This window comes from Meleagris gallopavo, chromosome 15 (assembly GCF_000146605.3).
Source record: "Meleagris gallopavo isolate NT-WF06-2002-E0010 breed Aviagen turkey brand Nicholas breeding stock chromosome 15, Turkey_5.1, whole genome shotgun sequence".
In the NCBI taxonomy this organism is placed as follows: Eukaryota; Metazoa; Chordata; class Aves; order Galliformes; family Phasianidae; genus Meleagris; species Meleagris gallopavo.
This window is the reverse complement of record NC_015025.2, coordinates 16568773-16585085: the sequence shown is the minus strand read 5'-3', so window position 1 is coordinate 16585085 and position 16313 is coordinate 16568773. Positions and strand designations below refer to the sequence as shown.

The window sequence follows — 16313 nt, the reverse complement described above, 5'->3', positions numbered from 1 at the left end:
AAAAAAAAAGTCAGGAAAAGCCACGAAAGGTTTCAGCTTAATTTGAGCGGAGCCCCTGGAAGCAGCCTGTTTGTGTTCCCCTGGATTCACAGGTCACTGGTACTGTCTTAAAAAAAAAATTAATTTTACATTGAATCTCTTCTTGTCCATTCAGTGCAGAGGGAAGGAAATGAAGCGAGCACTTAATTTTGCATCTTTTCCCTGAAAGATGTAAAACTGCTCTTTGGAACATAGAGGACTGTGCCTGCTGCAGATAATAGATATTTTGCTTAAAACACTGCATTTAATTTTTTCTCCTTAATCCATCTGTCAATGAGATGCTCAGCAATGATTTCACATCTAAGGACTAAGCCAATGCAGTGTATGATCCCATGAAAATCACTGGGCTAAGCCTCTCATTTTTCCATTATACTCACATCCATTAGAGACTTCACAAAATACCTGCAGTAGAGATTCACAGTGCAGTCTGTGTGGGGAAATTGAATATGGCACTTATGCTTCCCTTGGATGAATGCATTTTAAGTACACTTTAAAAGATGCTTCTCCTTACAGTGTTTTTTTTCCTTGAGACTTCAATTCTTGGCCAAATGCCTCAAGAAGTTTTAAAAAAAAAGTTCTTATCACAAACTTTAATTTAAAAAAGTGGGTCAGGATGTATCTCATGTGCATAGAGCTGCAGAAGAAGCTCAGTGCTCGTGTGAGATCTGTGATGCAAAATCTCAATGAGAACCTTGCGCTTAAAGAGATTTTAATAGACAGCAACTTACCCTGGGAACTCATACACATGGATACAGTTCCAGATATCCATCCAAAATAACAGGCAGCCAAAAGACATATGCAGGAACATTTGCATACAAATATTTTTGGGCTCTCAGAAGAGATTGCTTAAATATTCACCTTCCCGAGAAATGCTGGTATCACCATTTATTGTTTCTGAGTGGAGAATTTAGCACATGATCCCAGTAAGTCTCATTAGACTGTGAGCAATTATTTTTTGTGCTGAAGGTGAGAGGGAACTGAGAAAGATCTGGCCCTGAACAAATGAAATAGGAAATTAGGCACAGCGTTGTCTGCTTTGCACAGGGAAACCTATCTGCAATTGCCTACATTTAATATTTCTCATGAAAGATCATCTGTTTGCAGCTGATGAATTGTACTGAAGGAAAAAAAAAAAAGCAAACAAAACAAAAACAAAAAAAAAAACCCAGCACATAAAAGGAGTGAAAAAAAATTCAATTATTCCACCTTCCTGTGTTTGAACCTGGATGCACCTCCTCATCCCAATCCATAACGTTTAGCAGCCACTCAACTCTCACTTATAACAATGGTTTAAAAGCAAACTGGAAAGAGGAGGTAGGGGAAAATGAAGAGTGACAGCCATGAAGTATGTCTTATTTTATGTTTCAGCAAGCAAAGTTATTTATTTTGTATCACATTCAACCCCAAATCATTTAAGCGTCACCCTCCGTCCTCAGTGATCATTGCAGGGAATCTAAGCTTAATGTAAGGAGTTGATTATGATTTCTGGAGAGTTTAACTTAGTTAAACTGTATTGGTGACAGGAGATGATTAAGCAGTTGTGGTAATGTGGTAAGAAGAGTATAAATTGCTGTGAAGTTATCATCCATTTTGATTACTTCAATGGGAAGCTTCCTGTTCCTGCTGGGAAGCAGTCAGTATTACTCTAAGTTATTAGTATGTTAGTTATAAAATCTCATTAACCACTACATCACATTAACATTCAAAACTGATAGTTCAGAGAACTGATCTTTCTAATGTGCACTGCATATCATTTTTCCCTGCTCAAACCCTGCTCCTCCCAGCCAGAGCCAAGATTTGAACAAGCACTTGTAAACGTGGAAGAGCTCTGCTTTATGCCTCAAGCAGAACAAACCTTTACCACTAAGGGCGATAAATCTTTGATCCAAAAAGCAGCTTCCAGGCAGAGAAGCCAACCTTCCAACCACTGTGTTCCTGGTACCGACACACCAGGGCAATGCTGCACAGAAGCCCGGCTGGCCAAGCCAAGGTTTGAGCCCCCATGCCAGGGCCAAGGGAAGCCAAGATTTGTCCCTTGCTGTCTCACTGGTTTGCTGAATAACAACTAACCAACATGCTCAATCATTTCTCCTTTTTTTTTGTGTGTGTGACAATGATAACAAGAGTATTTAGCTCAATCACACGTCCATTCATTAACATCTGTGAAGTGCTGTACGGATGGGTGACAGGTCCCACGAGCAGTGAGCAGTGTGGCCACCGTTGCTATTCATTAAGATCATTTCTTACCTAACGTGATTAATAATAAGATTTGTAGGTGGTATAAAGAAGTCATCCACTCCTTTGAACGGCGTGCGGATCACATGCTGCTCCTCCCCTGCGCTCGCCTCCGCTATCACCTGCAATAAATACATAGGGAAGCAGAGACTGAGGCAGAAAGGTAAATACAGATTACACGGTCAAACATGGTACCTTGGCTTTTCCCAAGGATGTAGTAGACTCAAATTGATTAACGACTTCAAAATACCGTTTGGTGTGTAGCTGCCTTGAAAAAGTGGGCTAATAAATAGTAGTTGAGGCTTGACATTTGTAAGGTAAGTACACAACTCTGCTTTCATAAGGCATTTATATTGCAAGAAAGAGCAGTCGTGCGGAGCTGAAATAGCACGACAGCACAAAAACCACAATAATTTATTCCTCACTGTCTCAAACAAACATTTAGTTCATGGTCATATTTATTAATCTCACTTAGGTGCAGAGTGATAATTTACCAGCCTGAAGGCTCAGACACTAACTCACAGTGCTTAATTATCACTTTGAAGGAGAAGACCTGTCCATCCATCTGCCACACCATGCAGGACTCACGGGCTGTGACAAAGTCCCTTCTTCAGTTCCTCCCATTCTGTCCCCCAGCACAGGGACCTTTCCACTACCACAGAGACTCCTCACCAGACATAGAGAGGCACCTTTCAATACTTCAAATGTTCTCAGACAGTTTTGCTTGGCTCAAGATGACTTCAGTCCATTCATTAGGATACTCTGTTCATGCAATGCGCAACAGCAGTTGCTTTGAATTTATGACCACATAATTCATTGAGGAAATGCTAAAGCCTTTCAAGGTTTAGTTCAGGCAGCTGTTCCAGCCATGCCATTTAGATTTCTTCCAATTAAACTGCTCAAGAAAGATGTCTGTTCTTGCACAGTGCTTTCTCAGGGCCACAGACAGCACTGCATGTTTCCTTCTCAGGAGCCCATCATGGCCAAACAACAGCATCCCCTCAGCTAGCTCATGGGCCGTGTGACAAACCTCTGACATCCAAGAACTGGTGGAAATTTAGGGCAGCTTCCATGGTAGCATTTTTTTGTTCAAGAACATTTGATTGCGCTTCTGCTTGCCTCATAAATCAATTTCACCAAATGAGCTGCTGGTCACCTTTTGGGAAAGACAGTGGGAAAAAAAACCCAAAAGAATCTGCTGGTGTGGATGCTGATCTCACTCACCACATGTGTAACTAACTGCACTTTATAACGATAACAGAAAGCACTATCTGAGCTGGAGCCTCATAACAAGTTTCCAGCTGTGCAGATGGTGTGTTCTTCTCAATAATCACATGCTTGAGACATCGCTCCTTTAATTACAGAAACCTCTCACAGCTGGATGGAGGAAATTAAGTCAGAGAGAGTAAAAATAGCCCATTTTGTCTCCTTATAACCTGCACAGCCCCACTGCAGTCCTCAGGTGAAGTGAACTGGCACCGGTGCCTCAGAACCTTTTTTCCTTTTGCCTCCATTCTGTTGCTGGTGTCTTTTCCTGGAAATGCCCAAAGTGCACCCTCTGCATGTGCTGTTTTCAGGTCAGAAAGCACAGAACCCCTTCCCCACGCCATCCTCACGCTGTCAGGGAATGCTTTCATGCAGCTCTAGAAGCAAATTTTATGGTACAGAGAATATTCACCCTTCTTCCGTGGGTCTGGAAAGGTTGGGCAGCAAGTGCTGGAAATTAACTACTGCAGAAGGGAACGTCTGGCTGGATCAGATCAGGGCTGGTGTCAGATTGTCAAAGGACATACAGCAGCAGCAAAACGCCCAATTAGATGCCTGCACTTCTGTGCCATCGACACGAGACGAGCGAATCCCGCAGGGCCATGCAGAAAAGGAAGCTAATTGGGATGGCCAAACCCGTGTGCACCGCCGTGCCCTGAAAACCCACAGTGCTGCTGAGCACAGGCAGCAAAAAGCAGAGTCACAGAGACAAAATGTGTCCCTCAGGTCCTGTTTTGCTCTTTATGCCTCTTTCATGCCCTTGAGAGGTTGGGTTTTTTTTTTTGGCTTCTTTTATTTTTTGGGGGGGGAGAAGATGTGAAGCTGGATTTACAGAACCCTATCAATGACTTCTTTTTACTTCATAATACACAGCTTTCAGAAGCACTGAACAAACTACCTTCCCTCTTATGGATTTGCATTTTACTCTGAGAAGAATACTATTGTGCCATCACCACTGGAAAAGAATAAAAGAAAGCTGAAGGCTTGTGAGAGGGAAGCAACAAAATAAACAGAGTTTAAGGAAAACAAGAAACAATTTAGTGCATAGGCAGAAAACTTGGCCTCCCACATTAAAGGCTGTTAAATTACTTGCAAGCAGCCCACCACCCACTGTGCTCAGCAATGGAAGGACTCACCTGTAGTGTTGGTGACGATCGCCGCATATCACCCCAGCTCAACACCCACACCTGGTCGTGGGATTTGTCATAATGCAGTTTGGTTGGCAAAGGGTCCACGTCCACAGACTTAAAAAAAATAAAATAAAATGGGAGATGATACATGTTTACATAGTGACACAAATGTCCCTAGGCACATGGCAGTTATATTAGCTCACTGCTGACATTCCCATGTACCACTGCTACACTCATTTGTAAGCTTTGTACAGTTACCTTCAAATCAATCTGGGGATCAGCAGCAGCTCCAGCAATAGAAAAGCTGGCTGCTCGGCTCCATTCTCTGGCTGCACATCTTGCTCTGTTCCTTGCAACCAGCAACTCAGGGCTCAACTGCCCCAGCCCCACCTGCATCAGCTCATTCTTCCTGACCTGCTCAGAATGGTGAAGGAGCACCATTTTACCAGGGTAGCTGCAAACCCAACTGCAGACGCAGCCCTGAGATGATGATAAGCAGCTCATAAGGGATTCTTTTCCCGGCAGTGTGGTTTCAGAATAACACTGTGGTCCCATGGGTGAAAATAACACAGGTGCAGCATCACGCAGAGTGACGTCAGATCCCCTGGACAGAAACCTACTTTTGTTTTCCCATAGCAAAGTCTTTTGCCATCAGTGAATAAAGAGTTAGCTTTGTAGGTACCTGCACAGCTTTCTGTGTCTGGATGTCGATGACCATTACTCTGTTCTGCTTAGGCTGTGTCACATAGATGTATTTGTCTCGGACATTGACTGCGGAGGCCCAGAGGCAGGACTGAGTGCCTTCCCCTTCCACTCTGGGACAGATCTCCTCCTGCAGAAACAAAAAGGAGGAAAAGGGGTTTAATGTCTGCAAGTTCAGAGGCTGGAGCAGTATGAAGTTTGGCTTTGAAAACCACAGAAAACAACTCCACGATGGCTTTTTAAAAATTATTATTTCCTTTCTTGGAAAATGTGAAATAATTACTCGGCGTGGCACTGCGCTGCAGCCTGGCTCTGCCCCAGGACATCACGCAGCCGGACCTCTGGCAGACACACACTGCATTTAAATGATGATGTTGTCTGTGGATCTGCATTTTGAAGGACACCCTGGTTTATCAAGACTAGCAGTGCTGTCAGCATTTATATTAACTACATCACAGCTTTATATTTTTTCATACGTTCTTCATTTTCAGCTTGGGAGAGCCTGCCCTGTGATGGCTGTGAACAAAGACATGGGAGCGAAGCAGGCAGGGTCCCATCAGATGTGGCTCTGACATAGAAACTTCCCCCGTTCCAAAGGAACCAAATCGCGATGCCTTGGACCAAACCCTGATCTCAGCTGCCTTGTGCCCTATTCTGTTCCAGATCTCCTCCCTTTGAGCCCCGTGCACAACCTGTACTAGCTTCCGTGGGAGCTCACTGGGACCCTAAGTAGGAAAAACCCTAAGTAGGAAAAGTGACATGGGATCTCAGCAGAATCTTTCTCCTTCTCCTGACTTTCCCTTCTGCTGAGATGCTTTATGGGAACAAGCATTTGTGTTGGACCCAGCTGTGATGTGGAAAGGACAAACCGAAAGGAACGTGTACAACAGCACAAGTGTTTGGTTTAAATCCTGTCAGCACAGCAGCTGGGTCACTTTAAATGATGGCATTGCCCCTAGGGGGGAAGCAAATGGAGCAGCAAAGCTTGCTCAGAGTAAGAGGATGCAGAAACAAAAGCAGTGCCACCACCAAGTCTGTGTCAGAGCAATGAGTGGGAATACAGAGACTGCACCTGCAAGCAGCACAGCCCTGTCAAGAACTTGCTGGAAGCCACGTGCAAGGGATGAAGTGATACTACAGCAAGGTACAACATGCTGCAAAAGCACCAAACAGGCTCTGGACTGCCCTCCTCATCCTCAGCAGTGCTGAGAGCTCCTCGGCCACAGCACCAACCCCGCCAAGGAGAGCTCACCCCTCTTTTCTGCTACACTGCTTTGCTGCACTTCTAATAGCAAACAAAACCACTTTTAGTGTAGGAGCCCTCCTAAAACTGCAGGATGATATCACTATCCACATGGCAAACACTCAAGATGCTGAAAGGGAAAAAAAAAAAAGCCAAACCTCCCTTCAGCATGGCAAAGGGCCCTGTGATATCTGCAGGAAATGCTGAAAGGTCTCTCTGTAAGGCAGCCAAATAATGGTGATAAAAATCCCTTTCATGCCCATCACTGTGCTGACATTCTCTCTCTCAGTGCCCTCTCTCTGCAGTGCTTTGCACGCCATTTCTCCAGAACCACCCCTTCAACATTTACAGCTCTTTGTAAAGGAAACACAAGGTGTGTACACCCTTCTGTAGTAACAGCTGAAGTGTGGGTTAATAATATTAAGTCCATGCTAAGGGCCAATCCTGGGGTGAGCATCGCTGAGTTTCCAGTAAGGTTTATAAATATGTCAGTGGAAAAAAAAAAGTCAACAAACCTAAATCAACAAAACATTATCAACCACGAATGTATGAGACTTGGAAGAACACCAAATGCAGGCTTACAAGAAGATGGTGACCCATAGCAGCAGTGAACTGACAGCAAGGCTGAACCCTTTTCCTCAGAAGGGAACCACATGCTCACCTCTCTCTGTTAACTGGGTCTTCCCTTAAAACTAAGCAAAGAAACAATTAAGAAAGCATCTCCTGAGCCTGTCCCTTGAGGAGGTGCAGTATTCACAGAATCACAGAATCACAAGGTTGGAAAGGACCTACAAGATATCTAGTCCAACCGTCCTCCCATCACCATTACTACCACAAGCACTAGGCCAGGTCTCGCAGCTCCTCGTCCAGACCTCTTGAACACTGCCAGGGACAGCGACTCCACCACTCCCCTGTGCAGCCATTCCAGCACCTGACCACTCTCTGAGAGAAAAAGTTTTTCCTCATGTCTAACCTAAACCTCCTCTGGTACAACTTGCGGCCATTTCCTTGGGTCCTCTTTGTTGCCTGGGAGAATGTATTTCTGTGCAGCACACACACAGGTCACTGGCAACGCCTGGCCTCCTGGAGGCCATCCTCTCCACATCCCTCCTTCCCTCCCTGCTGTGCTTTAATCTGGGAAATTGATCCCACACTTCTCCCACGTGGAGGTCTCTTAATTTTCAAGAGCAGATGATGCACCCTGGGGATGCTGTGCGAAGCCCACCAAGGTCCAACCTTTGAGGCAACGACAACCTTTCAAGAGACTAGGAAACATTCCCCAGCTGTCAGTGCAGGACTTACATAACTGGAGAAGATCCTCTCCTCGGGCCTGATGTGCCTCCGGATTTCACATTCGTTTGGCTGAAGGACTGTGATCCCATCATCAGAAAAGACATAGAACATATTCCCCACGCTCAGGCCTTGAAGGGAAATAAAGCAAAAGAAGCAGAATTTTTTCTCTATGTATCCTCCCCAAACAAAATCTGCCTTACATAAAGTCGGTCATTCGGATGCAGTCGGTGCATTCACAAAAATCAAATTTCATGTCACAACGAGGGCTTCAAGGAGTGAAGAGGTACAGACACCTTCAAAAATGCATTGCCTTGGTGGCTGCAGCCGTGCACGACTGTCACTGCTCAGCTCTACACCGATGTACGCAGCAGGACGTGGTTCACACAGCCCCTGCACGACACTGCAACCAACTCAGACTGCGGCTTTGTTTCCCTATGAGTTCATTCAATAAAGTTTGCTAATAATTTGAGAACTGAGAGAGAAGTTTCAGCTGAAATTAGTCATAGGGTTGTCCTATTACAGTCAACTTCTCATACCATGCAAGATGCATGCGCTTAAAGATGTCCGCAAATAAAAATATATCCTCTGCTTCCTTAAACTCAATGGTAGCCACCAAACAAATACATTTTTGAAATCTTGCAAACTGTAATTCACAAATGTGGAGTACTTCAGCATTGCAATAGCACTCATTTATCCACAACAGGGGCATTCCAGGAGATCTGGGGAGCTGTCTGTCACTGCTTTGCTTTTAGGTCACGCTTTCTCATTTCTGTCATGCAGAAATGTCATGAAACACTGACAATTTAGTCCTTCAGCTACATGCAGTTGCAGGAATGTGCATCTTTAAGAAATGTTTGGGATCTTTTCCAACACTTGAGTTAGAAAGATCTGAGCATCATATTTTTTTTTTTTTAATTATTTTTTTGGTACCACCAATAAATGTTTGCAATGACCACTGTCACCCCCAGTAATGTTGATAGTGTACTTATCTGCCAACAGTATGGTGTTAATTTGTAATTTCTTGTTAATTATATTTTAAGCTTAGAGAAGTAAGTTCCCAGTTCTACGGATCTGAACATCACAGCGCCTTCAGCTGGGCCAGTGGTGGCAGCTGCCTACAGAGTTTCTCACTTCTCAGAGGTGGACTGCAGGATTAAGGCAAATCATCATAGAAAACTTCACAGTATGAACACATATAATTTGAATAAATGTCTTTTTTGGAGAATTTCATTCAGGATAGAGTTCAGAGAGGCTAGGAGGGTTTTTTAACTCAAAAAACCCTCTAGTTGTGCCAAATAAGTGGCTTCAGAGTACAACTTCTCAGCATCGGGTGTTGCTGTTTGGACAATGTTGAAGCTGAGTCTCTCTACAACACAGCACAGAAATACCCCAGTTTGGGCACCGGGAGCTGGGATCCTCAGATGTGATGCCACAAGAGGGATCATGCACAGGGAAAAAAGGCACTGAACTCCCATTGACAACTAAGTTACCTTATTGGCTGAGTGCTCATTTTACGAATATAAGGTGAAAGCATTTCACTGGGGCATTTTGGACCAAAATCTGCACTCGCAGCATGCACACAGCTCCCACCTGCTGCAATGGGATTTGAGTGAACACATCAGAGGGCAGAGCTTGGCCCCACCTGGAATGAGTGCACACACTTCCACGAGGAAAAGGTTTTAATCCTAACAAGTGGAAACAGGCAGGCAACAAACTATGATCATTGTGAAGATGCTCACCGTTGTTTTCATGCACGATAGCAGCATGATTATCTGATGCTCCGAATACAATGAGTGTGTATTTCAGAATTAAGGCCTTAATTTGTCACAGAATTACTTTTGTAATGATTTCACCTCAGTAGGCTTTGACTGGGCAAGTCCCACTACTTACTTTGGAGTAAAACGAGTGCCAGTTTTCCTGGTGACTGGACACCATTTCCTAACAGCACCGAGGTACACTGAGGGTGCACCCTTGTCAGAGTTTATGGAATGAAATCAACATGCTTTTGCAGTCAGTAACCTTCACATTGATTTTTAAACAAAGCAAGCTTTTTGCTAGGCAAACTAAGTGTTCTGTTGTGACTTGAAAGGTATTGCCAAGTCTTGGTTGGGGTACAAACATGAACAAGCCCATGGGAACCAGCAAAACACGTCCTCTCTGGGACACTTGCTGGCTGAAGATGTGCCAACAACAAGAGCTTTCCTTATTTGAGGAACAGAGTGCCATCTAAGACGGGCGAATTTGTCACTGGGGAATACTCTCCTCTGATCCAATATGTGAATAATTCTCCTCAGTTTAATCTAAACGCTTGGAAGTATTTTAGAACTTACATAAGGTAACTAAAAGGCTTTCAGCTTTTTAAGTGCGTGCCTTTATATAACTGATGGCTGCCTGCTGCCACGATAGGCTCCTGTTATCCAAGAATAAAGCAAGCAACACTCACTGTGAAAACAAAGGCTGGCACGAAAACAAATCTCTACTTTACAATTGGGCTACTCACAGCTTTTTATCTACAAAAACTAAGAACTTACTTGCATATTGAATAAATATTGCATGAGCTTCCAGTCTCACGTTTAACTGGCAGGTCGTGCTATGCGCACTCACTTCTGGAGCTTTCCTTCTGGGTGGTCTATGAAAGGTGTTGAGGACAGACTGACTTAAAGTGACAAACTACTCGTGATACAGCTCTGACTTGCAGCAAAAGCTTGTTCCATGCAGTGTTCTGACTGGGATCTTCCTAAGGGCTGTAGCTGACACAGGCATTGTGCCGTGAGGATGTGATCATTTAAAGGGAGCTCAAGTCTACCAATCCATCTGTTAATACTTCCCCTGCTCACACAGACACTTTCACTTTAACGGAATATGTTAAAATGCAAAAACCGAGACAACATTCCTCTCTCCAGGCTTTCTCTGTGCCACATTTCACATGCTTGATTCCATTCAGTGGATTCTTTGCCTGGAATGGAGGTACTGGACAAATACTGTAGAATGTAGCTGGGAATAAATCTCCTTTAAAGATGCTGAATTGCTTAGGAACATCAGCAGCAAATCTGCTCTCAATGCCTGTGTTTTCCCTATGAACTGCTCATAATTTGTTAAAAATGAGCAAGGTTGATAAACATTAAGTCCAAATTGTTAAATACAGTTATATTAAGACTTTTTGCAACCAACTTTTTAGTTTTCTTTAAGCATTACTACGCTTCTACATCTGATAGAGTTATCCAACTCTTTAAAAAGGAGCACGAGGGATGATTAGATGCACTAAAGATTTAACTTTTGAGCAGAAGGGAAACTGCAGTTCTTAGTGCCTGGAATGCCGTTTTAAGGAACACTGGAGGTATCAAGGCACTCTGTGGCCATGCATCAGGCACCTGCAGGTGGCATATTTGGGGATAAAAGCTGGAGAACTGTTTCATATGGTCTCCAGCTGGTTGCTCTGGGTGGGTGCACATCCCTGCACTACCAGTAGGACCTCAGGTGCACCCCGGGGCAGCACTGGTCACTGAGGGCTGGCACTTTCCTTCTGCTCCCAAAACCATTTGAGCAAATCAGAGAGCTGTCAGCCAATGCGTGGAGCACAGCTCTCATTTGGGTAGATGCAGACGTTCCTTATGAAATGGTCTCCAAAGCCCTTTCCTAAGCAATCACCTGAATAGAGGGGCGCTAGCAGCAGGCAGCTCTGCTGTGCACAGAGACCTCCGTGGGGCTGGAAGGGCTGCAAGGTCCCGGCTTCCCCACATGCATGTGGCAGACCTAAGCAGCAGCTTATGCCTGCACTCCTTGGGCAACTCAAGAGCCTTCTCCCTGCAGGATGCCCACTGTGGGCATCTCACTGTGTGTTTTAGAAACGTTCACAGTACTAGTGCATACAAAATCAAATCAGCTCTGACTTCAGGTGCCTCCACAGTATATTTGAGTCAATTAGCTGTTTAGGATGCTTTACCTCTCATTTAGCTTCCAAGGTACGCAGATGTTGACCTTGTGCAGGGCACACTATAAATTTAATCAAACTAAAGATCTCAACTGCCAATTAAAACAAGGAGAAACGGGGCAACCTTTACCCTGCATCGATTTAAAGGACAGAGGGAAGTAAAACTTGAGGGATTTTTTTCTGCTTAACAGACAAGAACACCATTTTGTTGCTCACCTAGTAAACATCAATACATGCTACTGAGGAGAAAGGGCTTGAATTGTTTGCTTACAAATGCAGCATATTGAATTTATGCCTTACTCGGTCGATTATGGTAATTTGGGAGCACTTCTGACACTTGCATAATTGTTAATGTAGCTTGAGAATCTCAGGCTACTTGCTTTGGTGGCAGTTTATATGAAATCCGCATTTTTATGTATTTTATTTTTATCTATTATTATTTCACGGTGGGAAGACGTAAGAAGCTATCAGCAGGATTGATATTGCTGGAGCAATACCTCTCAATTGAATACTTTAGCTTTTAAGCTTCTGCTCTGTACGTAATCTGGTAACTGCAAACGTTGGCAGAGTTAGTGGCAGGTCAGTGGAGAATGGCCCATCATGGAATTACTAAAGCAGACAAGCACATTATCACTACGACAAAAGAACTTTACTGCAGTACCTTCCTCTCGCCACAGTATGTTTGCAACTGCAGCATCAGAAAATTGGGGAAGCCAGAAAATAATCAAGAAAAAGAAAAAAAAACAACAAAGAAATGTCAAAATTTTCATTGTAGCAAGTAACTGGATTAATATTCACGTTTAAATGAACTGTTTAACTTGTGAAAAGTCCGAAACATTCATCCCAACACAGCAAACCATCAGGACAGGTGCTTATTTCAGAACACATCTGCTCTGCTTAGAGGCAATTCTGAAGCTATGACGCGGGCAGAATCCTCGCTGAAAGGAAGACAACTTCAGCCTGTGCAAAGATCAAAGTCTTACAGAACTGAAGATGCCATCTTTAAATGTAATTGGAGGTATGGTACAGGCTGTGACTTTCCTATGAGCACACATGAGATCTTTCAGAAGCCGGAGATGGGCAGTTATGGCAGCTACACGCTTTGCAGCATTTCTTCTCTGAATTTCATGTGAGAGCTGCGTTCTCTTTTAGGATTCAGACCCTACATCTATATTTGAATTTCTATTTAGGATACATCCAATTATTTTTCAACATACTGTAATTTTCCTTGCTCAAGTATTCATGATATTAACAAGAGTACATAAATCTGTTTAATGAGGAAAGGAATATATTTCCCGAAGAATTGCCATGAGAATGCATATTTATGGCCAACTTCTGTACTAACAGCCAGAAAATAGCAAAAATCACATTTGCACCCAGACTTTTAGTATCACCAAGAACCCAGGCAATCTCCCAGGTAGTTAAGGCAGCAGAATTAGAAAGGCTCAGGCCTCTGTAAGCTTTTCCATAGGGACGACTAATCACCTCCTTCATTAATTGTGTTCTGGGGACAGCACAGACAAGGCAACAGTGCCACGCTCCAGTGGGAGACACGCAGCTAGGAGTTGCTGTGCGAACATTTATCTCTGAAGTGGAAGATAATTTCATGCCAAGGGAAACCTATTTTCTAGTTAGAGATGTAAATAAAGACAAAAATAAATAATCCAATCAGTGCATCTTTCAAGCATCTAAATATTTGAGAAATTCAACTTGCAACTAGCTGAAAAAGTCTTGTACAGAAAACAAAAAAATGTATTCTGAAACCGTATCTCGTTCCACAAAGTATTACATTTTGGATTCTTTGACATCTAAAATACTGCCAGTTCGTTACTTCAGTAAAGCTGTTACCCATACCAGCACAATTCTGGCACATGAAAGGCACCACTGTCCTGCACAACCGGTTTTATTTTTACCTTCCCCACACAATTCCTTCTCAAAACCATAACCAATCCTTACGACTCAGAGCCCCACGTAATGCATGCAATGGATTAAATTATTGAACTGCATTTGTGTCATCTCACTTTAAAGAAAGAAATACGTGGTAAATGAAGCTTACGGGTCTTTCGTGCAGAATCTTCTATGAAAAGTGAAGATATGTCCTCATCCACTCCCACTTCATTCTTAGCAATGCAGGTATAGGCACCAGTGTCTTCATAGCGAACACTGCTGATGTGGAGCTCACTCCCGTTTGCTGCAAGAGAGAAACCCATGAGCAGAGCTCCTGATCGCTGCTATCCAGCTCCATCACAGCCTGCTGTTCCCACTACATCAGCGGGGGCTTTGGGGGAATCCTTATGAGGGCTGATGTGTTGCTTCTTTCCATCAGCACGTATGAACTTGGTGTCAGAAATGACCAAAGGAAAATCCTGAGGATACAGTAAGTTAAAGGTATGCCTTGTTAAATATTGCTTGGTTCAGTGGGAAAACAAAATTAACACATTGGCTTTGCAAATGGTTTTTCACCACATCACCAAAAAGTTGGGTTTGGGAGAGGTCTCTCTAAACTCCTCCCATCACTTTGATTTTCCAAGTGGGATCATTATCCAAAACCTTTGGAAGATTTTGAGATGTTGCACCCAAGACAAGAGTAGCTGTGCTACCAGTGCTGGTGAAGGGCTGCAGTGCATCGCGGAACAGTCAGGGCAGCAGGGAGCTGTTTTTTAATTAATTTATTTGCACTTTGCAAAGAAATCCAATTGATTTTCATTGCGTCTGTTCCATCCTTATTTGCAATGTAGGGACCAACAGAAGGTGGCTGAGAGAAGACACAAACAAACCATGTAATGCCTCAGACCCAAACAAAATTTAATGCACTGTTCCTCTGATGTGCAAAGACACACGCAGGAGGAAAGGCAGCGCAGAATCAGGAGCAGTGTCTTTTAACAGAGCACTGTTACCACTTATATCAATCAATACTGTATTTCTCGAGAAATTCACCAGAGAAAAAGATAAAAAGGAAGAACAGGGGCTTTACAACACCATTTTCAACAACTGTGGCTTAGTGAAAGTACAAGAACTTCCAGCTTAAAGTGCAAAATAATCCTCCTTAATCCCCATCTACAATACTTTAATTAATCACAATTCCGTTCTTACCTAGGAGCGTGAGCTGTTTGGATAGTTTTGGCACGATATCCATGCCGTTCTTCAGCCAGGTAATTCGGGGATTAGGGATGCCTTCAGCATGGCACTTGAGGCTGGCCGACACGCCGGGCTCCTGCGCCTGCGTCTCAGGGTAGACGCGGATCACCGGCGGCACTGCGGGGACACGGAATGGAGATGCTGAGCTCAGCCACCAGCCCACGGCTCTCAGCTCAAAGCTACAGCCCAACTTGGAGCAGAACACAGGAAATAATAGAAGAGAACAAACTAATAAAGCAACGCCAGGGAACAACTTGGAGGTTGGATGTGGTGCTTAGGCCATTCTGGCTTGCCTTCGTTAAGCGACTGATTGAACTTGGGTGAAGTTGGATTAACGCCTAAGGAAGGTATTCATACATTGAGAAATTAAAGTTTAAATTCTATTGAATCCTTTTAAGGGAGGAATTCAGGCCCTGCGCATTGTTTTCCTATTAGATAGACCACAAGTCAACATTTTAAATATGCATAAGAAAATGGCCTATATATTTACTACCTGTTATTCTAAACAAATAAAGGGTTCGTAACTTATTCTTCTGAGAGGCTTTCAAACTGTGACTTACCTTGTTTCAGGAAGGCACCTCTGAACCATTTAATACACTAAATTGGCAGAACGACCAATTATATTACCATTTCAGACAAGCCCATCGATTTTCAATCATGCTGCTTTATTGCTCAAACCAACCAGACTTAATACTTCCCATTAACTATTTCTTAACAATATTCTCACTTTCTCTGTACAGTGCTCCTCCTGGCACTCCCAGGGCACACATATTCAAGAATTAAACTTATTAACAGTTTTCAATGATAAAATTTTTGGGAGAACCAGAAGCATTCCAGTTAGCAGTGCTGATGGCATTGGAAGGGTGATCTTGGGCTGCTCTGCTCCATAATCAAGTGGTCAGCTTTGAGCAACACAGGAGTTGTTGGGACTCAACATGCACCTATGGGAAGTTGTTCTCTTTTGTAAATCCATCCTCAGAATCACACCTGGATGCAACATGTGGGTCTGGGCAACCCAGGGGCCCGACTCAAGGAAAATGAGCCACTCGTGCCAACGTCAGCAGGGGCTGACAGAGGGTCAAGGAGAACGTGTGAGCGTGGATGGAGGGCACAGCAAAGCACAAATGAGTCAGTAAAAAACTTCCACTGGAAAACACTGGTTTAAAGTACCTAACTCCCTACTGTGCTTTTACACAGTCCATCGTTAGCCTACAGGACTGACAAAATTAAACACACTCAACAGTTGCTTTACAATAAAATGAAATCTGGGTTTGCAGCATGCTATATATCCATACATCCATCTGGGGATAGTTTGAATAATTATGCTCACTAGCAC

General features: G+C 43.6%; 1 protein-coding gene across 1 annotated transcript; it reads right to left on the bottom strand.

Annotated features, from left to right (window-relative positions):
- Positions 1–115: 115 nt before the first annotated feature.
- On the bottom strand, positions 116–15456 carry LOC100545228 (follistatin-related protein 4-like). The gene is made up of 6 exons (XM_031555747.1): positions 14933–15456; positions 13896–14030; positions 7918–8036; positions 5353–5502; positions 4677–4784; positions 116–2396 (listed from the first exon to the last, which is right to left on the bottom strand). Exons 1-6 carry the CDS (start codon positions 14973–14975, stop codon positions 2283–2285), a joined length of 669 nt encoding a protein of 222 aa, XP_031411607.1. The 5' UTR covers positions 14976–15456; the 3' UTR covers positions 116–2282.
- Between the last annotated feature and the right edge of the window lie 857 nt (positions 15457–16313).